We start from the raw sequence: 22,655 nt of genomic DNA on the forward strand, positions 1-22,655 counted from the left end.
CCTGCATCCTGTTTCTGTGACGGTCTCGGGATTCAAAATGGCCGCTGAGAGTTGAAGTCTCGCGAGGCCGCTTCAACTCTTGGTGGCCATTTTGAATCCCGAGACCGTCACAGCAACAGAATGGAGGGCAAGGCAGCGCTCCGGGCAGGAAAGAGGGGGGCTCTTTCGTGCCCCGAAGAGGTCACTAGACCACCAGGGCAGTAGATAGTAAGTAAGGGAAGGGGAGGGGAGGCTAGGATAGGCCCGCCCGCCTGTTTGTCCAGAAATCCGGACAAATGGGCGGACTGGCAAAACCCGTACGGATGCTCGGACATGTCTTCAAAAAGAGGACATGTCTGGGTAAATCCGGGCTTATGGTAACCCTACAAGAGGAAGATTTGTAGCCAGTCCTGGCTTTTTGATGACCCTATCTTGATGTATTGGGGCAGTGTTTCTCAAGTCCAGTCCTTGCCAGTCAGGTTTTCAGCATATCCACAATGAATATGCATGAAAGAGATTTGCATATAATGGAGGCAGTGTATGCAAATCAAGTTCATGCATAGTCATTGTAGATATCCTGAAAACCTGACTGGCAAGGGGTACTCCAGGACTGGATTTGGGAAACACTGCATTAGGGGACCTGAAGCATGGATTTCAGTGAGTAGAATCAAGGACTACAAATTTCACGCTGCTTTGGGATGTATTTTTAAAACCTTGACTGGACAAAAAGTCTCCCTCCTAGAACTGGGTAACTAAGTTGAAAACTACATTGCATGTTTTGTATATAAAAAATCGTGATGGGTAGGAAGGCAGTTACACGCATTATGCCGTTTCATTTTGGTTAGATTTTTCCTTAGATTTGTGGATACCCCCATGCATTGATGCAAAGTTACCCAGTTCCAGGCTGGAGACGTTTTAGCCAATCCTGGTTTTGAACTTACATTGCAAAGCAGTGTGGGATTTGTAGTGCCTGATCCTGCCCATTGAAATTGGTGCTGCAAGTCCCACAGTGCACCAGGATGGGGTGGTCAGAAATCCAGGTGTGTCCCAAAATCTCTAGCTTGGAATTGGGTAACTTGGCAGCTCTGCCCATGGGCAGCAGTAGGAGAGAAAAAAAAAAGTCAGCAAACAGTTTGCAAGAGAGAGCATCAGTGCTGAAGAACCCCATGCAGTCATTCTGCAATCGTGTACATCCATGACTGGACTGTTGAGAGCAATGCTGTAGTTAACAGGGTTCTGCTGTTTGGAGTATTGTTTGCATCTGTCAGCTGGAGAAAGGGGTGTGGGTAGGTATAGATTAGCTCTATATGGTTTATGCTGCAGATCTGGGTTTGTTTCCGAAGCTTGGGTTCTGCTCGCCAGTGCTGGCAATGCCAAGTTATCCAGTGTGAGATTTGTAGTGTCTAATCCTGCTCATTGAAATCAGCGTAGCGAGTCCCATAATACACCAGCATAGGGTTTTCAGAAATCCAGGACTTCCCAAAGTCTTGAGCCTGGAACTGGGTAATTTGGCATCTCTGCAGTGCTGCACAGGCAGTTCTTACAGTCCTCTGGCAGCCAGCAGGGGAAGAGTCTCAGCGATTGCACAATGGTAACACTTCAGGGAACAGCAATCTGTGGCCCTTCACTGAGGGCTGCCACTGTGTTGACCAGACTAGGCAAGGAGAAGAGGGTTAGACATGATGGAGAAACCCCAGGGAGTTGCAAATGGAGGCCTAGGGCACTGGAGCCCAATCCAGGCTGGTTCTGATTCCCTATGATCAGGAGACTTCTGGATTGGGGGGGAAAAACTCACTTATTTGAAGTGATGCTCCTTTGACCCTTTCACACCTCAGCTACTATGTAAGCAGACATGGACACTTTTGTATTGGATAGGGTAGATGGTAGATTGGAGTTAATCCAATATATTAAACTCACAGAGACGCCAAGTTACCCAGTTCCAGGATGGAGATTCTGGGCAGTCCTGGATTTCTAACCACTCTACTGTGGGACTTGCAGTACTTATTTCAATGAGCAGGATCAGACATGACAAATCCCACCATGCTTTGAGATGTAAGTTCAAAACCAGGACTGTCTCAAAATTTCCAGCCTGGAACTGAGTAATCTGGTATCTCTGAACTCAGCTGCAGTTTGCAGGGCTTTGTGTATGTGTGTGAGGTATGCATCACAGTTTTACACTTAACAGATGTTGAGGAATAATTCAGTCAGTGCATTATTTATGTGCTGCTCCTACCTTTAAGGTATACTCAGTATACTGTGTGCTAGGAAGCCAGTGAGGTGAGTGCTGAGAGAAGAGAGGGACTGGTGCGTAGAAACCTGGGCCTTGAAACCTTCTCTCATGTAGGGTTACCATATGGCTCCAGAAAAAGGAGGGCACCTTGATCCAGTCCAGGTTTTGCTTCCATTGAAAGTAATGGAAGTAAAACCCAGACTAGCTCAATCTGTTCTCCTTTTTCTGGAGCCATTGGTAATAACCCTATGTTTCATGCAATGTTGTAACTCAGGAAATCAGTGAAGATGACAAAGTCACAAGCGACACTGGGCCGTGTTTTGGCCTACCAGGCCTTGAGTCTAATGCCCTTAAATGGCTAATTCTCACACTGTGTGGTCAGAACATCAAGGATAATCTAAAGTGAAGATCGCATACACGACATTCTAGATCCTGAAATGTAGCACTGATGTCATAAAAGGTATCGCACCACTAACAGCAATAATTCCAAAGGGCCTGATGAAGGCCTGGTAGGCCAAAACACGGCCCATGTCGAGTCGTGCCTTGCTTAAAGATTTTTACGCTATTCCACATTATTGCTTGTGACTTTGTTATCTTCACTGTTTTCCTGAGTTACAGTTGTGCTGGTTGCGGAGATTGTTCTTCTGTTGCTTTGTCCCTCAAGCATTGTTGTCCATCTTTTCTTGTCACTTTCAGTGCCCATTACATAGTATCCTGAAAGTGGCTGCTCTGTTCCTGATAGGTGAAAGGGCACAAATAAAACTGAGTTCTTGTCTTTTCATCATGACAAACCAAAGAACCAGTGGGTCAATATTCAGCCACTTTGATCTGTGTCGTTTGGCAGCTAGGTAAAATAGAGTGAGCTAGTCAGCAAAAATCTATATAGTCATACATAGTAACATAGTAGATGACTGCAGAAAAAGACCTGCACAGTCCATCCAGTCTGCCCAACAAGATAACTCAAATGTGCTACTTTTTGCGTATACCTTACCTTGATTTATATCTGCCATTTTCAGGGCACAGACCGTAGAAGTCTTGCCCAGCACTAGCCCCGCCTCACAACCACCAGCCCCGCCACCCAATCTCGGCTAAGCTTCTGAGAATCTATTCCTTCTGAACAGGATTCCTTTATGTTTATCCCACGCATGTTCGAATTCCGTTACCGTTTTCGTCTCCACCACCTCCCGCGGGAGGGCATTCCACGTATCCACCACTCTCTCCGTAACCTTCTCTTACGGTGACCTTCCAAATCTGATCCACATTAGGTTGTGATTCATTTTTTTTCTTTCTTTTTTGCTTTAATTTCTGTGCCACGCAGTGAGGTGTACAGTAAATGATGAAATCACCCAGGAAATGTGACAACAGGTTTCAAGTCTCACCATAAAGAGCAAGTGAAATATGGAGATTTTCATAGTGCAAAGGAGAAAGATAAGAGATTCTTGATTCAAGGCTTCCACATCCTAATTTAATAAAGCATGAGCTTGCAGAAGGAGCATTGGCTGCACAGAGCCCTACCCCTGCTCAGCTCTAATTCTAAGCAAAGACTCGCAAAGGCTGATACATCACAGTGGTGTCTTCTTCTTGGCATGGCAAGGTAGAAAGGGCAGAGTCAGGAACATGGCCACTTAGAGGGGGGCGGGGGGAGGGGGAAGGTTCCCCAGGCCTGTCCTCCAAGGGGGGCCCAGCGCCAGCAAGGCTTCCTGAGGCAGGCAGAAGGTTCTGCTCCCTCATTCAGTCTCTCTTATGCTTCTGTGTGTCCGGACCTGGGTGATTGTGTTGATGCGATTACCCGGGTCTCAGCACACAGGACCAGGAGAGTGACATACCGAGGGAGGAGCAGATGCAGGAAGGTAAGGGGGTGGGGGGAGGCAGCGGTGGCAGTCCAAGTGGAGGGGACAATTGCTGTAGCCTGAGTGTAGGAGGGGGGAGGGCGGCCCGGACCCAGGCCCCAGGCCTGGCTCTGTGTCTCAGCAGCCCTGGTCTGGAAATGATGAGAGGGAAGGAAGGGGTCAGGATTCTGAGGTAGAGAATGACGCGTGGAAAATGTTTGTCCCCATCCTCACCCCATCCCCACGAGCAATGTCCCCATCCCTGGCCCCGCGGACTCTGTCCCTGCCCCATCCCCACGGACTATGTCCCCGTCCCCAAGAGCCCTGTCTGATCCCATCCACAGAAGCCTCGAACAGTTAGGATTTTATATTTAAATCATTTTATTAAAGTATAAAAATATACAATATTCTGTACAACTGTACAATATTTTTGACCCATTCCCTTAACCAGAGAGACCAGCAGTCTCTCTGGCTAAAAGAATGGGTCAGAAATATTGTTGAATGATGCATTAAAGAAATTCTTCATGGGGGGGGGGGGGGGGGGGGGGGAAGAGAAGGGGGAAGGAGAATACTGAACAGGGGAGGAAAACTTCAGTACCGTTATTAATGATATTAATCAAACTGTTCATATTAAATTTTCATGTTTTATAGACAAAGCAACTTTAAAAGTATTAAATAGCATGATGTTTCTTAATAAAATTATTTCAGGAAGAGAGGGGAATAGGTGGTGAATAAAAGCTCTATATTAAGTTGTAGATTTCATGGGATTATTTTTTGGTTTCATGTGATATATTTGTAATTCTCATAACGAAAACAAAGAAATCCTTCATGAAAGTGATGCAGAAAATAATTTTTCTACTTTAGTACTGATTACCATAATTTTATAGCTTGACCTCTACAACCCACATTACTTACCCTTCCAGAGAGGGTGCTATTACCCAGATGCCATGCCCTCAATGGTAGTCTGAAAGAATCTCACAATCGTTCTCCCTCACAGCTAAGCCTGTTATGCTCACCCAAACTCTGATTCTGTTCTTCCAAGGCATCTTCCCTTGCAGAGTACTCTTGACTTTTGGAAAGAGAAAAAAAAGAGCCTATGTTCTGTGCTTGCTCCTTCCTTTGTTTTTCTCTCCCTTACCTTCCTCCCCATCGTGACATAAGGAGATTCCTCGTAGGTGTTACAGATTCTTGCATTGTTACAGATTCTTGCACAATACATGCTAGCACAGGGGTGGGCAACCCAGTTGTCAGGATTTCCCCAATGAATATACATGAGATCATTCATTGGGGAAATCCTAAAACCCGCGAATGGTTTGAGGCCTTTGAAGAACAAGGTTGTCTACCCCTGTGCTAGCAAAATCCTTCACCTCAGAATATGGGAAGCCTCTCACCTGATACAAAATAGGGGGACCACAAAAAAAAAACCGTACAGACAAAACCTGAAATGGACACCCCCAAGAAAGCCATTAAGCAGGGCAGCATTAGTAAAACAGAAAAAGAAATGAATTTTCCCCTGTACTTTGTAAAATAAAAATAGAAAAAATATGTAAATTTAACAAAGCAAGCATATCTCAGTCCTTATAAAGTATTACATAAAAATATATTTTTTTCTTTTCTACCTTTGTCATCTGGGAATTTTCTTTTTCTAATTAAGATGGTCTCCATCTCTTTTTCACTTTCTGTGAGTCACTCTTCTCCCAAATTCTTTTCCAGGTTGGCCATTCCATTTCTTCTCTCTCTCTTGTCTTCTACCTTTCCTTCTGTCTGAGGCTGATCTTTCATTTTGTTTTATCCCCCCCAGTTTTCTCTTCTCTGCGTTTATATCCACCCATTTGATTTTACTCTCATTCTCTCTTTCTCTCACCTTCTAGTCTTTAGTCTGCTTTTCACAGATTTGTCTCATCTACCAACTGGCTTTTCCCATCTCCCTCATTCCCTGTCCAGCACTCCCTTTGCTCCTCTCTATCTCTCCTTCCTCAGTCTCCTACCCCCCCCCATCTTTCACCCACTTCCTTACTCACTCATTCCCATCCCCTGTACTCACTCTCTTAGCCCTCATCTATCCTCCATTGCCTCTCATTCTCTCACCAGCCCCAGCTCCATCCCTGTCTCTCCTTTCTTCCCTTGTCTCCAGGCCATACTTCCATCACTTACTCTATATCCCATGTCCTATTACTTCTCTTTCACCATCTTTTTAACCCCATTTTCACTTTTACTCAACCCCTTCAAAGACCCATCCCCTTCCTCGCATACTGGTAACCATAAAATTATTTGACTATCAATGTTTTTAATAGGTTGCCTCATGGCCACCAGGTTTCAGATTTGCTGTCTTTTAGTTTATCTCCTCTCTCTCTCCTCCCACCATACAGGACTCCACCCCTCTCCATCTGCTATGCAGGATTTCCCCCCCCCCCCCCCCATTTCCATCTGCCATGCAGGACTCTCCCACCCTCCATCTGCCATGCGGGACTCCTCCCCTCCTCAGCCATCCAGGATCTCTTCTGTCTCTCTCTCATGCCCCCATCCATCCTCACTCCAATGTTTCCTTCACCCCCTCACCATCTATCTCTTCCCCATCACATCACCCTTCTGTCAGTCATCTCCCAGCATCCAGCTTTACTCTGTCTTTCTCTCCTCCTCCTCCCCTCGTTCCATTTTTGCCTATCTCTCCCCCAATACTCCTGTCTCTCTCTTTTTTATCTCGTTCACCATGCAACATCATCCCATGCCCCAGGCCAATCCCATCCTTATGCAGGCCAGAACAATCTCTCTCTCTCTCTCTCTCTCTTTTTCCCCCATGCAGGACTCACCCTCCCCTCCCTTTGGCCATCCAGGATCTCTCCAGTCTCTCTCTCATCCCCCCATCCAACATCTTCCCACTGTTGCTTTCACCCCCCTCTCCATCCAACATCACCTCTCTCTTCCTCATCATATCACCCTTCTATCTCTCATCTTTCAGCATCCAGATTTACCCTGTCTTTCTCTCCTCCTCCCCTTTGCCTGTCTTTCCCCCAATGCTCCTTTCTTTCTTTTCCCCCCATTCATGATGCAATCCCATCTCTCTTCCCCTTACCCCACAATTGGCCCAAAGGAGGTTAGACTGAGAACAGGAGAGGGTATGAGCCTATCTAGCCCATTATGGGTTGAAGCCAGTAGGTGGTTTGCCGCCATTTTCCTTCACCCAAACAATAGCAAATGCTATTGAAAACAATTGCCAAAGATTATTAGAAATAACGGACTGCATATGTGTGGTCCTTTTGTAAAAAGCTGCTCCAGTTGGATAGATAGTGCCTTAAAAGGGGGAGGACAAGTTTTTTTAAACTTATTTGACAGGTTTTTAATTTATTTGAAAGCTTCCCATATATGTAGATATAAATATCATGAAAAAACCCCGAATATCACTAAAACAGCTTAAAAAGTTATTGTAGCTGGTAGAAACAGCACTAATAAAGTCTGTATTTTGTGCTAATTTTTCTGCACTGTTCTATACAATACAGTATTACATGGCCAAATTTCAGTGAGGATATCCTCTTTACTAACGGGTTCATCTTGCCTTGGGAAGCCTGGTATAATAAAGAAGGAATATACTGAAATTAAAATGAATTAAAATTAAACTCTTCTTTCATTGGGGCACATGGAATCACATCTTCACCTCATCTCTTTTCTACAAATGGATTATTCTGTTTTGAGCATGTTTCAGGGACAAGTAGTTTTCATAAGTCAAAATAATAAAAACAATTGTTTTCTTTCATGCAGAGCTCTCATTTGTTTAAACATAACTAAATGGGCTATAGGCCCCTAATGCAGTCATTTGGTTTTCTTATATTTTGTCATTGTGATGGCTTATACTGTGCCCAAACTGGAACTACAGTGAAACAGAATAATAGATTTGTTCCTCGGTTAATTTTTAAACAAAAAGCTAAGAAACGATTTACTCCGGTCTTACAACAAGGGCATCCCATCAAGCTGTGTATCATCACTTCAAAAACACAAATGTCATTCAGCTCCAACTTTTCTATTGCTGATTTCCCTTAGCAATCATTATCTATATACAAACACACAGCCAGGAGACAAAGATTAACTCCCCCCCCCCCCACCCTCAAAAAACATGCCTTTTACAAACAGAGTAAAAGAAGAAATAAGTATATACCACACAACTGGAAAATGTTGGCACATTTAGACTGACTCTGGACTTCTGCATAAAGGTAGCTCTGCCCTCATTATTCAATATCTCTCCTTTAAATAGTAGTACTAAACAATATTAAGTGCATTTTTTAAATATACCATTGAATTCCACAAAACAAAAGGAGCAAGCTCCCACAAACCATGGACCCTGTTTACTAAGGTGCGCTAGCATTTTTAGCGCATGCTAAAACTTAGCGTGCGCCAATGCTAGAGACACCCATAGGAATATTTGGGTGTCTCTAGTATTAGCACGTGCTAAAAACATTAGTGCGCCTTCAGCACGACTTAATAAACAGAGCCCCATCTTTCTCTTTTGATCTCGGCACAGGTAAAAAAATATTTTAAATGCTCCCAGATTTAAACCTAATTCATGTTTAATGTGGGATATAAATGTCATAAATAAGTAAATAAATAGATAGATAGAAACTCTGAATGTTGAGCACCTGATTCTCATAATATGATGTCTGTTACAGTGGCCTTTTACCAGGAAAAAAAAAATCTCTGCACGAATATAACACAAGCTAAGATGTCCCTACAACCAGCATCTCCAAATGACACACTGATTATGATTTATAACAAATTACTATTCTACCTATGAAAAGTTATTCCATTATTATACTTCCTCTGTGTACATCCATATGCTACACAAGCTGGTATGTTTGAAAATATACATGAGATTAAATAAAAATGCTACCAACAGTACATGCTGTCTCCTGTTCTCAATCTTACCTCCTTAACTGGCCCTATCTCTCTCACTCTCTACCTTTCCACCTCCTCCTGGTCACTCATTGACAGGTCTGTGAAGGCACAGAAGAAAGATCTGCAAGCTTAGCTTAGATTCCCTGCCCTATCCCTCACTCACTGGTTCGCTACGCTGCCTGCCCGGCACCTTTGCTGAGAACAAAATGAAGCTGTGTGCGGGGACATCATAGCTCCTCGCCCTAAACAGGATGTTATATCATGGGAGGCCAGACGAGGGGGGAACCCAGCAGCAAATGGTGCAGATAGAGCTTTGACCCCAGCATAGCTACATTTTGGGTTCAGCCAAGGTACCAGGCAGGCAGTGGAGCAGAGGGAGAAACCTTGTATATAGTGGGATGAGAGGGAGAAATGATGCATGGAGGGGGAGGGAGAGGGGGATAGGGACAAGAGATTTGGGGTGGATGGAGAAGGAGAAATGTTGCATGGAGGGGGAGGGAGAACACAGGGAGAAATGTTGGACACAGAGGTGAAGGGGAGGGAGAGATGGTGCTTGAGAGTGGAGGGGGGGAAGGGAGAGAGAGACAAAGGGGTAGAGAGGGGCAAGAAAGGGAGAAATCTTGTATATGGGGGTGGAGGGGAGAGAGATATGCTGCATGGAGGGGAAGAGGGATGAGAGAGGGAGAAATGTTAGACAGGGGTGAAGGGGAGGGAGAGATGGTGCACGGAGAAGAGAGGGAGAAATGTTGGGCATGACAGTGGATGGGAGGAAGGGAGAGATGCTGCATGGGAGGAGGAGAAAGAGATATTGGACCTGGGGCACAAGGGAGGGGGAGACAGAGATGGTGGACAGTGGGAGGGAGGCAGAAATGTTGGACATGTTGGAGGAAGGAAGAGAATGCTGCATGGGAGGGAGAGGGAAGACAGATCTTGGATCTGGGGTACAAGGGAGGGGGAAAGAAGGATGTGGACAATGGGAGAGAGGGGGAGATGTAGGACATGGGGCTGGATGAGAGGCAGGGGAGCTGCATAGGAGAGGGTAGAGAGGGAGATATTGGATCCAGGAGCAAATGAGAGTGATGGAGATATGCCAGACAATGGGAGTGAGGGAAGAGAGAGGGAGAAATGCTGGACCATGGGGGACAGAGGAGGAGAGAAGAGAGAAGGGACAGAGAGATGTTGGGCTATGAGAGCAGGGAGGGAAGAAAGAGGGAGTAGACACTGAGCTAGAAGGGTGGATGGAGGGAATGGTGAACCATGTGGGAGATGCCGGGGGGGGGGGGGAGGGGAGGAAGAGGGTGGCAAGGAAATGGATGAGAGGATAGTGATTACAGAGGATAGAAATATAGGAAAGGGGAGTAGATTAAAGATGAAAGGGAATGGCTGGAGAAGAAGTGAGTTGGGTAATGGGAGAGCTAGTGGGTGAGAGAAGAAGAGGACGATCTGATAGGCAGCTGTAAAGTAAAAAGGAGGAGAAGGGCAAGAAAGAGAGTAAAATTTGAGTTGACAGAGAGGCAGAAAACTACACTGAGAAAAAGAAGCCGAAGGGGCATATAAACAGAGTTTTTATGTGAAAAGGAGCAGTATGAATACAATCATTTCCAACACATGACAAAGTAGTCTAATCAAAGAAGCCACAAAGAATAATTAGAATAAAAATAAAATGAGCAGTTACTAAGGATCTGCAAGGGTGGGTGTCTGAATTCATCTGTTGATACTAAAGGAAAGAAAATTATCAGGTAAAACATAATTTCTCCTTCCTTGTCATCCCAACAAATGAGTCAAAACTAATGGGATGTAGCAAAGCAGTACTCCAAACAGGGTGGGAGAAGAGAACAATAAGGGACAAACTGACCGAAAACTAGAAATTTGTTCTTCAGAGCCAAAGTTGTCAAATAAACATCTGAGGAAAAATATCAGGAGACTGGAACTAGCTACAATAAAGGAAAAAGGCATAGAAGTTGAGGACCAGCCAGTCCTAATAGGCTAAGATAGAACCAAAATTCCCAAAACAAACAACTTATCTTCCAATGGAAAAGGAAGCTCAAGAACGATTCAAAACTGTGTGATAATGACAGTTGCGTGACACACATGACTGTGAAAGAAAGAACATCACCCATCCAAGGCTTAATTAGCCAGTCATACAGAGGATCATGTCAAGGAACTGATTGATGAAACTGTCAAATAAATAGAGGCAAAAACAAAGGCCAAGCGACATTGGCTCTAGGAGAGGAAGAACCTCAAATATAGCTAGTTGGAGGAAGCTAAGTACAACCTCATAGAGACTAGCATGGCTGAGAAGAAAGGTAAATATAACTGGTTTGGAAATGAAGCTATGTCAACCAAAGAAATCCCCACTGTAGAAGTGGAGCAACCAAGCTGAATAAGAATAAGGAAATACCACCTATGGTGTTAAAAAAAAAAAAAGATGTCTAACTGAAATAAGAAAGAATGTTTTGATGAGACCCCAGAAAGGTCATCGAGGTTATATGACCAAATTAATTTAAAAAAATAGACAGTTTTCAGTTCAGTGCTAATTGGTTATTTTCAGTGGTACTATCTGGCTAAGTTCCAGGGGCGTAGACAGACCACAGATTTTGGGTGGGCCTAGGCAAGAAGTGAGTGGGCACCAAGTGCTCCCCCCCCCGACCAAAAAACTATCCCAGTTGGTGGGAAAGCGCTTCTTTCCACCTTGGCAGTCTGCAGCAGGCATGCGCTGAAAACTGAGCATACACAGGTGCCGATCTCGTTGAGAGTAGCGTTTTCGTTACAATCAGGGGGAAGTCTTTAGCTAGTGGAGCTTGTGCTCCCCACCAGCTACCGCTAAACGTGTGCTACTGTTGGATGGGCCTGAGCCCTAAGTGGGTGACCCTGGTCCACCTATGCCCACCTGTGGCTACGTCACTGTTAAGTGCCCACTGCTCTCCTACTTCCAGATGTTCCCATCTAGCTAACAACTTCTTGAAGCAATGCAGGGCTGCCAAGAGATGGAGCCGGGCCCGGGGCAGGGCTGCTGCCCCTCCCTTAATCATGGCCACTGCCACCCCCCCCCCCCCCCCCCAGTGGTTAGGGTGGTGGACTTTGGTCCTGTGGAACTGAGGAACTGAGTTTGATTCCCACTTCAGGCACAGGCAGCTCCTTGTGACTCTGGGCAAGTCACTTAACCCTCCATTGCCCCATGTAAGCCGCATTGAGCCTGCCATGAGTGGGAAAGCACAGGATACAAATGTAACAAAAAAAAATTGCCACCGCTGCCACCACCCCCAAGATTGTTGCCGCTGCACCCCCCCCCCCCACGATCGTCGCTACTGCCGTGCCTCATGATCATCACCACTGACACCCCCTATCACAATTATCGCCACTGCTGCCCTCCACCACGATCATCACTGCAGCCCCCTCCCAGATCGCTGCCGCTACCACAACTGCAATGTAAATATCTTGGCTGGCAGGGATCCTGAGGCCCTGCCAGCAGGAGAGGTCTTTCTTCAGCGCTGCTCTTCACTCTGCCGATTGCCTGCCCTGTGGCTGCTTTTTCTCTCAGCACATGCTCAGTTTCAAAACCGAGCATGCCAGGCCTGAGAGAAAAAGCAGCTGCTTAGCAAGCAATGGGCAGAGTGAAGAGCAGTGCTTATACAGTGCTGGAGGAAGACCTGCAGTGGCTGCTCCTCCGGATTCTCCCCAGCCTCCAAGGGGGACCTGGTGCCGGAGTTTTCTCTCTCCTGCTTCTGTTGGGATGCGATCACCCAAGACCCTTCAGGAGCAGGAGGCCAAGGCTCGGGGAATTTTGCCCCCCTAATCCCCCCCCCCCCCCTCAGCAGCCCTGAAGTAATCCCCTGTCTTGACAAAGTTTTTAAAAGCCTAGAACCTTAACTTTGGAACCCTCTCCACACCTGTCTTTTACACTGAAACACGCCTTTTGGTGATCTCTGGATGCCAGATAAACATCCACTATAAGGTCAGAAATACTCTCCCCATTTGCAAGTATTAAGTCCAGAATGGCCCCATCCCAAGTAGGTTCCATTAAAAACTGTTGAAACAGTTCACTCCGTACAGAATCCAGGATCTTCCTACTTACATAAGTACATAAGTACATAAGTAGTGCCATACTGGGAAAGACCAAAGGTCCATCTAGCCCAGCATCCTGTCACCGACAGTGGCCAATCCAGGTCAAGGGCACCTGGCACGCTCCCCAAACGTAAAAACATTCCAGACAAGTTATACCTAAAAATGCGGAATTTTTCCAAGTCCATTTAATAGCGGTCTATGGACTTGTCCTTTAGGAATCTATCTAACCCCTTTTTAAACTCCGTCAAGCTAACCGCCCGTACCACGTTCTCCGGCAACGAATTCCAGAGTCTAATTACACGTTGGGTGAAGAAAAATTTTCTCCGATTCGTTTTAAATTTACCACACTGTAGCTTCAACTCATGCCCTCTAGTCCTAGTATTTTTGGATAGCGTGAACAGTCGCTTCACATCCACCCGATCCATTCCACTCATTATTTTATACACTTCTATCATATCTCCCCTCAGCCGTCTCTTCTCCAAGCTAAAAAGCCCTAGCCTTCTCAGCCTCTCTTCATAGGAAAGTCGTCCCATCCCCACTATCATTTTCGTCGCCCTTCGCTGTACCTTTTCCAATTCTACTATATCTTTTTTGAGATACGGAGACCAGTACTGAACACAATACTCCAGGTGCGGTCGCACCATGGAGCGATACAACGGCATTATAACATCCGCACACCTGGACTCCATACCCTTCCTAATAACACCCAACATTCTATTCGCTTTCCTAGCCGCAGCAGCACACTGAGCAGAAGGTTTCAGCGTATCATCGACGACGACACCCAGATCCCTTTCTTGATCCGCAACTCCTAACGCGGAACCTTGCAAGACGTAGCTATAATTCGGGTTCCTCTTACCCACATGCATCACTTTGCACTTGTCAACATTGAACTTCATCTGCCACTTGCACGCCCAATCTCCCAGTCTCGCAAGGTCCTCCTGTAATCGTTCACATTCCTCCTGCGACTTGACGACCCTGAATAATTTTGTGTCATCGGCGAATTTAATTACCTCACTAGTTATTCCCATCTCTAGGTCATTTATAAATACATTAAAAAGCAACGGACCCAGCACAGACCCCTGCGGGACCCCACTAACTACCCTCCTCCACTGAGAATACTGTCCACGCAATCCTACTCTCTGCTTCCTATCTTTCAACCAGTTCTTAATCCATAATAATACCCTACCTCCGATTCCATGACTCTGCAATTTCTTCAGGAGTCTTTCGTGCGGCACTTTGTCAAACGCCTTCTGAAAATCCAGATATACAATATCAACCGGCTCCCCATTGTCCACATGTTTGCTTACCCCCTCAAAAAAATGCATTAGATTGGTGAGGCAAGACTTCCCTTCACTAAATCCGTGCTGACTTTGTCTCATCAGTCCATGTTTTTGTATATGCTCTGCAATTTTATTCTTAATAATAGCCTCCACCATCTTGCCCGGCACCGACGTCAGACTCACCGGTCTATAATTTCCCGGATCTCCTCTGGAACCCTTCTTAAAAATCGGAGTAACATTGGCTACCCTCCAGTCTTCCGGTACTACACTCGATTTTAGGGACAGATTGCATATTTCTAACAGTAGCTCCGCAAGTTCATTTTTTAGTTCTATTAATACTCTGGGATGAATACCATCAGGTCCCGGTGATTTACTACTCTTCAGCTTGCTGAACTGACCCATTACATCCTCCAAGGTTACAGAGAATTCGTTTAGTTTCTCCGACTCCCCCGCTTCAAATATTCTTTCCGGCACCGGTGTCCCCCCCAAATCCTCCTCGGTGAAGACCGAAGCAAAGAATTCATTTAATTTCTCCGCTACGGCTTTGTCCTCCCTGATCGCCCCTTTAACACCATTTTCGTCCAGTGGCCCAACCGACTCTTTGGCCGGTTTCCTGCTTTTAATGTATCTAAAAAAATTTTTACTATGTATTTTTGCTTCCAACGCTAATTTCTTCTCAAAGTCCTTTTTTGCCCTCCTTATCTCCGCTTTGCATTTGGCTTGGCATTCCTTATGATCTATCCTGTTACTTTCAGTTGGTTCTCTTCTCCACTTTCTGAAGGATTGTTTTTTGGCTCTAATGACTTCCTTTATCTTACTGTTTAGCCACGCCGGCTGACGTTTAGTCTTTTTTCCCTTTTTTCTAATACGTGGAATATATTTGTCCTGAACCTCCAGGATGGTGTTTTTAAACAGCATCCACGCCTGACGCAAGTTTTTTACTCTGCGAGCTGCTCCTTTCAGTCTTTTTTTCACCATTTTTCTCATTTTGTCGTAATCACCTTTTCTATAGTTAAACGCTAGCGTACTTGATTTCCTAGTTTCACTTCCTTCAATGCCAATATCAAAACCGATCATATTATGATCACTGTTGTCAAGCGGCCCTCGTACCGTTACCCCCTGCACTAGATCATGAGCACCACTAAGGACTAAGTCTAGTATTTTTCCTTCTCTTGTCGGCTCCTGAACTAGCTGTTCCATGAAGCTGTCCTTGATTTCATCAAGAAATCTTATGTCCCTTGCGTGTACAGATGTTACATTAACCCAGTCTATATGCGGGTAATTGAAATCCCCCATTATTATTGTGTTGCCCAGTTTGTTTGCGTCCCTGATTTCCTTTAACATTTCCGCATCCGTCTGTTCGTCCTGGCCAGGCGGACGGTAGTACACTCCTATCACTATCCTTTTCCCCTTTGCACATGGAATTTCAATCCACAGTGATTCCAAGGAGTGTTTTGTTTCCTGCAGAATTTTCAATCTATTTGATTCAAGGCTCTCGTTAATATACAATGCTACCCCTCCACCAATCCGATTCACCCTATCACTACGATATAATTTGTACCCCGGTATGACAGTGTCCCACTGGTTATCCTCCTTCCACCAGGTCTCAGAGATGCCTATTATATCTAATTTTTCATTTAGTGCAATATATTCTAACTCCCCCATCTTATTTCTTAGGCTCCTGGCATTCGCATATAGACATTTCAAACTATGTTTGTTGTTCCTAAGTACATCATGCTTAGTACTTGACAGTATTAATTGGCAATCTTTTGTCTGATTTTTATTGTTATTTAAGGATACCCGATCTACTACAATCTTTTTTGCAACCTCACTATCAGGATACTCTATCTTCCCTGTTATGGTGATATCTTTGAAAGATACCTTATCCCGAACCATGCTCTTTTGAGCGACTGTCGGCCTTCCCCCCATTTCTAGTTTAAAAGCTGCTCTATCTCCTTCTTAAACGCCGATGCCAGCAGCCTGGTCCCACTCTGGTTAAGATGGAGCCCATCCTTTCGGAATAGGCTCCCCCTTCCCCAGAATGTTGCCCAGTTCCTAACAAATCTAAAGCCCTCCTCCCTGCACCATCGTCTCATCCACGCATTGAGACTCTGGAGCTCTGCCTGTCTCTTGGGCCCTGCGCGTGGCACAGGTAGCATTTCAGAAAATGCTACCCTGGAGGATCTGGATTTCAGCTTTCTACCTAAGAGCCTAAATTTTGCTTCCAGAACCTCTCTCCCACATTTTCCTATGTCATTAGTACCCACATGTACCAAGACAAAATGACCCTGCAAAATGGATACCCCAATCAACATCTGGCATTTAAAATCACCCATTAGTAATCCTACCCTATTCACAGCTATAGTTTGAATGTCTTCAATTAAATCTCTGTTCACTTTTGTCTGCGAAGGAGGCCTGTATATATCACGCCAATGTAAATACATTTTCCATTCCCTCTTTCCAGATTGACCCACAGTGCCTTTTCCTTACCCCGTAAGTCCTGTAATTGTGTGGCTTTAATGTTATCTTTAACGTATACCCCGGGATTCTATATATCATGCCAAGATTTCCATGTGGAAACTGAAGCATATTCCGTAACAATGTACATAACTTAATTAGTTAACAAGCTAATCAGTGCTGATAATTGGATGTTAAGAACCAATTATCAGCAGTACTTGGCATTAATTAGAATTTACGCACACTACTTGCTAAGTGTATTCTGTAACATTCAAACATGCGTGGGATAAACACAAAGGAATCCTGTTTAGAAGGAATGCTTCCGCGGAATCTTAGTGGAGACTGGGTGGCGACGCCGGAAACAAAACAGGAGCTGGCCAGACTTCTATGGTCTATGCCCTGATTGTGACTGAATAGTTAGGGATGGGCTGGAGTGTAAATTTTAAGGGGCTTCGACGTTAGCTCCAGAACTTAGTACAAGAACAGTGCTGGGTAGACTTCTACGGTCTGTGCCCTGAGAATGGCAAGAACAAATCAAACTTGGGTATACATATAAAGTATCACATACCATGTAAAATGAGTTTCTCTTGTTGGTCAGACAGGATGGACAGTACAGGTCTTTATCTGCGTTAATGTGGTGTACGTAAATATAAGTCACATAGTTGAAAAGTGGGCACGGTTATGGGTGTGAAACGGGCGGGTCATGGGCATTTCTAAAATCTATGCGCATTGTTGTAGAATACACCTGTTCCGTGCCTAATGTAGGTGTCAGGATTTATACCAAGTTTTACTTGGCGTAATTGACCATGACCAAATTTAGTTGTGTAGACCGTCGCTTGGGTATTCTATAAACCTTGTGGAAATTTAGGCTTATTCTATAAAGTATGCCTAAATTAATGCATACTTTATAGAATATGCTTCGATTTCCACATGGAAATCTCAGCACAATTTATAGAATCTAGTCCATAATGCCATTCCCCGTCCCTTTCCTCAACTGAATATAACTCGGTTAACTATAACCCAGTCATGGATCTTGCTGGATCTGGTCTCCATGACTGCCACTAAATCCAAGTCAGCCTCTTCCATCACAGCCCTTATTTCCCATACTACGGGCATTAGTATGCACTGCTTTCCAGATGTTGCCCCTTTTCAGTGGGGTTATCTTTCTCTCTTAACAGGAGAGATTAAGATCTAATCCTGCTTTGAGTATAAATTGTGCTAAAATATAAACCACCCTAGAAAGTTCACAAATATGACTTGAACAGTTCTTTGCCCAGCTCCAGACCTTGGTAATATCAGGAGAGGCATTTTGCATTTCCAGCATGGGATAAGAAGGGTCCTGCATATTGTGATGAAGCTGATAAAATATGTGATTTGAAGTGTGTGTGTGTGTGTGTTTGAGGGGGGGGGGGGAATGGGGGGGGACTCTAGAGAAAGTTGAGGTGACTTTCATTATTCATGGTGTCTGATTGGCTCATTGAGGCTTTTTCCTTTCATGTGTTTTTTTTGCTTGAAAGTTTTCTGAGGTGCTACATCTGGGTGATTAGTATTATATGATAACTTTGTGGTAAACATAAAAGCATTCTGATGACCAGTCTCATGGGGAAGATGGGGAGGGGGTTAAGAAACAGGGAGAGATGGATGGGTGATCAGAGGGTGACAAAAGCAGTATGATCCATTCCTTCTGGGATAAACATAAAGGAATCCTGCTCAGAAGGAATGGATCCTAAAGAGCTTAGATGTGATTGGGTGGCAAAGCCGGTGGCGGGAGACGGAGATGGTGCTTGGCAGACTTATACGGTCTGTGCCAGAGCCGGTGATGGGAGGCGGGACTGGTGGTTTGGAGGCGGGGATAGTGCTGGGCAGACTTATATGGTCTGTGCCAGAACCGTTGGTGGGAGGCGGGGCTGGTGGTTGGGAGGCGGGGATAGTGCTGGGCAGACTTATATGGTTTGTGCCAGAGCCGGTGGTGGGAGGCGGGACTGGTGGTTCGGAGGCGGGGATAGTACTGGGCAGACGTATACGGTCTGTGCCCTGAAAAGGACAGATGCAAATCAAGGTAAGATATACACAAAAAGTAGCACATGTGAGTTTATCTTGTTGGGCAGACTGGATGGACCGTGCAGGTCTTTTTCTGCCGTCATCTACTATGTTACTATGTTACTATGATTATCTGTGTTCACTGATGTCAGCCAAATAACTACTACTACTACTACTATTTAGCATTTTTATAGCGCTACAAGGCGTACACAGCGCTGCACAAACATAGAAGAAAGACAGTCCCTGCTCAATAACTTTGTGCTGAAAATGTTTCAAAGTCTTATTTACAATATGAACTAGCAAAGTAAGACAGAGATTTTCATGGAATGATAATACATTGTTTTAACTCTTCAGTGCCTCAGGTATAAACTTAGATTGTCAGCCCTCTGGGGACAGGGAAATACCTAGTGTCAGCTAAATCCAGAAAAAAAATAAAGAAAAGAATCGTTAAGGAGGGCAATGGGTGCAATTAGAGAAAGGGGCAGGGAACTGAGTTTGGGGCATAGGTTAGGGTGAGGTAGGGAAGGTGGGAAGCTGAGGTTAAAACAAAGGTTTGTGTTAAGCAAGAAAGATGGAATGCTGAGCATAAGGTAAGGGTTTCGGTTAAGCGGAGCAGGAGGGGAGTTCAAAGTAAGGGTTTAGATAAGATAAGGCAGGTGGGAGGATGAGTTTAAGAGTATGGGAAAATAAGGAGCTTAACAAGAGACAAAAATCCCAGTGGAAAGAATTGGAAGGAGGGAGCTGCACATCTTGGGTAGGCAGTCCAAAGCAGATGTTAGTGCAGCCAAGCCTGGGCATGCTGCTGTTGCCTGCTTCCTGCCTTCTTTTTCTGCTTCTCCTGTTTTTTCAGACGTGCTCAGACACAGAAAGGGCCAGCGGCAGCTGCTTAGTATTCCGGGCACTCGCGGCTGCCTCACTCAGGGAAGGACAGAAGCAGTGTGGAGGGCTGAGATCACAGTGAACGCACGCAAGCCTGAGGGGGGAGATAGAGCACATCTACCTGCCCTACCTGATGCCCTCCTCCATGCAGACAGGGGAGGGGGGGAATATGACTTTTATACATATGAAGCGCTCTCCCAGGAGACGTGCAGCCCCCTTACACCGAATGTAGAGGTGTCCCCCCCCCCCTGTCTTTCCTATATCCTGTCTTCCCCATGGGAGTTGTTACCCTAAACCGGGCTACCTTACCTGGGGGGGGGGGTGCATTTTAAAGCCATCTGAAGCAACAAAGAGGTAGCTCCCTCCTTTTGCTGGGGGGGGGGATGGAAGGACAGCAAGGCAACCCCCTCCCCTTCTCCTTCACTTTCCTCTATTTAGCTTTTCTGTCGTTCTTTCTCTCTCCATGGTCTCCCTTCCTTCCCTCTCTCGTCCAGTCCCCTCTTGCACTTTTCCTTTTTCATCTTTCTCCCTTCTCTCTCCTTCTTTTCCCTGTCCCTCTATCTCTCTCCCTTTCATATTCTCTCTTTCCCTAGTCTCCCTCCATCTCCACTTCTCTCCCCATCGCATTCTTTCTCTATCTCCCCCCTCCCCTCTCTCGTGTGTGTGTGTTTGTGTGTATGCCGCTTTTTGTTCCTCTTTCATTGGGTTTCACAGTTTCCTCTGCAGCCAATGGCAGGGTGTGCAGAGACTTGCCTGAAGGGTGTCCTCAACCCCAAGAAGCGCTGCCACTTGTGATATGCGGCTGTCTCCCTCTCCTCCTCCTCCCTGGCCTGCTTCTGTCCTTTCTCCCCGGTACGGTGCCTTCAGCCCTGGCTGAAAGGAGAGAGAGAGGGGTTGCAGGACGATCTAAGCCCTCCTTTCGGCCGGCTGCAGCAGCAGGCTCTGCTTGTGCGTGCACATTATTTCCAACTGGAGGGGGGTTTGGTTTTTGTCTCTCCCCTGGGAAGGAAGACGGAGATTGTTCCTTTCTTAAGCACTGGCTTCGGCGCTGTCGGGGAAGCGATGATTTTGGGTAAGTCAAGTGGGAAGTTTTTCCTCTGTTCACGCTATTTCGGGTGCAGTGTGGTCCCAAGACAAAGTGAACCGCTTGAGGAGGTTTAGGTATGACAAGTGGCTGCACATGTCAAGGGAAAGGGTGCTCTTAGGGATTAAAAAAAACCCGGGACTGGAAAGATGACTTTTATTTGGAGGGGGGAGCGGGGGGGGGGGGGGGAGGGAATAGGGATCACTTCTGTAAGACAAGCCGTGGGAGCCCAGTGTTTGAGGGAAGCATTTACAAGCTCACTTCTCCTATTAAAAAATAACTTCTGCAGAAAGCGCTATATTGAACCTTAGCAAAGGTAATTTGAGCAACATGGGGGGGGGGGGGGGGGGGGGGGGGATGGGGGAAGGAGTCGGTTCTTGTAAGAGGACGTTGAATGGTGTCAGCTCTGCAGTGTACAAGCCCATCGGGCAGTTCCCTAAAACTCACACTCTGCTAAGTTGAGGGGATGTCCAGCACTCGCAGGTTTCAGACGTGTTGCACTGATTCCATTGACCCCCGTCAAAAGCGCTCCACTGAAGACATTGACCTCTTACCCACTGCACTGAACCTTTAGAGATGTGTTACACGGATTGCACTGACCCCAGAAAGCAATAGTACTCGAGTGCACTGTGAAGCCTGACTGCGCCGAACGTGTTGAAGATTTTAATTCTAGTAGAAGTTTTCTTGCATAGAACAGACATGCAGGTTTATCCCGTGCAATCTTCGTTCCCTCCCCCCCTCCCCCCCAGTGTTAACCTCTGATGCTTGCTCGGGTAAGGGACTTGTTGCAGGATTTCTGGGGGAGCGTGGCGAGGCTGTCCCCTGTCACATCCGTGCCCTTCGGAGTGAAAAAGACGGACAGGGCGAGAAGAACCAGCCCGGAGGTAACAGGGCTGGGCTGTTTGTTACCTTATCGCTTCCGCCCCCCCCCCCCCCCCCCTTCTGTGGCTGTTTCATCTCTGCGTTTGCTCTGTTGGTAATTATGGGGTCCTTTTACAAAGGTACACAGAAAAATGGCCTGCAGTAGTGTAGGCGCTGGTTTTGGGCGCGCACAGAATCATTTTTCAGCGCACCTGTAAAAAAGGCCTTTTTTTTTTTTGCTGAAAATGGACTTGTGGCAAAATCAAAATTGCCACGCATCCATTTTGGGTCTCAGATCTTACCGCCAGCCATAGACCTAGTGGTAAAGAATTTGGGCGGTAGTGACCTACGTGCGTCAGGTGCCACTTGGCGCGCGTCCAGTACGCGCCCAGAAAATAAAAAATATTTTTCAGACGTGCGTATTGGATGCGCACCAAAAATGAAATTACCGCAGTAGTCGGGTGGTAAGTCTATTTTGGCGCATGTTGGGCGCATGTAGGCGCCTACATGGCTTAGTAAAAGGGGCCCTATGTTATTTAGTAAGTGTTGGTAACGAGCAGTTAACTCCCTGTAGAAGCGAAATCATATAAGATTCCCAAGCCCAAGAGCTTACACGTGCAGTCAAGTGAGAAATAGGAGGTATTCTGTTACGATTTTGCTTTCACATGCACCCCCCCCCATCTCCTTCACATACACATTTTACATACCCTGAAGGGGAGAAATCAGCAACTCTAGGTTTAATGGTATTACTGTTTTTGTTTTCCATTTGTAGAAATTATGGTTACAATGCCCCCAAATTGTGCTGCCATTGAAATACATATATCCTTGTGAGGCAAAGAGGGTCAGTGAGATGACCGACCACCCCAGCACACTGTTAAGGCAACAGTTCATTGCTGAAAGATGTATGTACTGTGACTGGTGTCTGAATTCATATTGGAGAAAAAAGGCAGAATTTTAGAAGGCTTCTGGCTTTTTTTTTTTTTTTTTTTACTGGATGTACAAGAAAGATATTGTAGTCCATGAGCTTTTCAGATCACACACTACCATCTTCGGATGTAGGGGAGTTG

At 45.7% G+C, this 22,655-nt stretch overlaps 1 protein-coding gene across 2 annotated transcripts in view; it reads left to right on the forward strand.

Moving 5' to 3' along the window:
* Positions 1-20,344: 20,344 nt before the first annotated feature.
* ZNF385A (zinc finger protein 385A) overlaps positions 20,345-22,655 on the forward strand; it is a 406,012-nt gene continuing 403,701 nt past the window's right edge. For both annotated transcript variants that reach the window (XM_030198320.1, XM_030198321.1), the window contains exon 1: positions 20,345-20,715. In XM_030198320.1, coding sequence (XP_030054180.1) covers positions 20,706-20,715 — 10 coding nt within the window. In that variant the 5' untranslated portion in view covers positions 20,345-20,705. The remainder of the gene's footprint in view (positions 20,716-22,655) is intronic.

The sequence above is a fragment of the Microcaecilia unicolor genome, chromosome 3 (assembly GCF_901765095.1).
Source record: "Microcaecilia unicolor chromosome 3, aMicUni1.1, whole genome shotgun sequence".
Taxonomy (NCBI): Eukaryota; Metazoa; Chordata; class Amphibia; order Gymnophiona; family Siphonopidae; genus Microcaecilia; species Microcaecilia unicolor.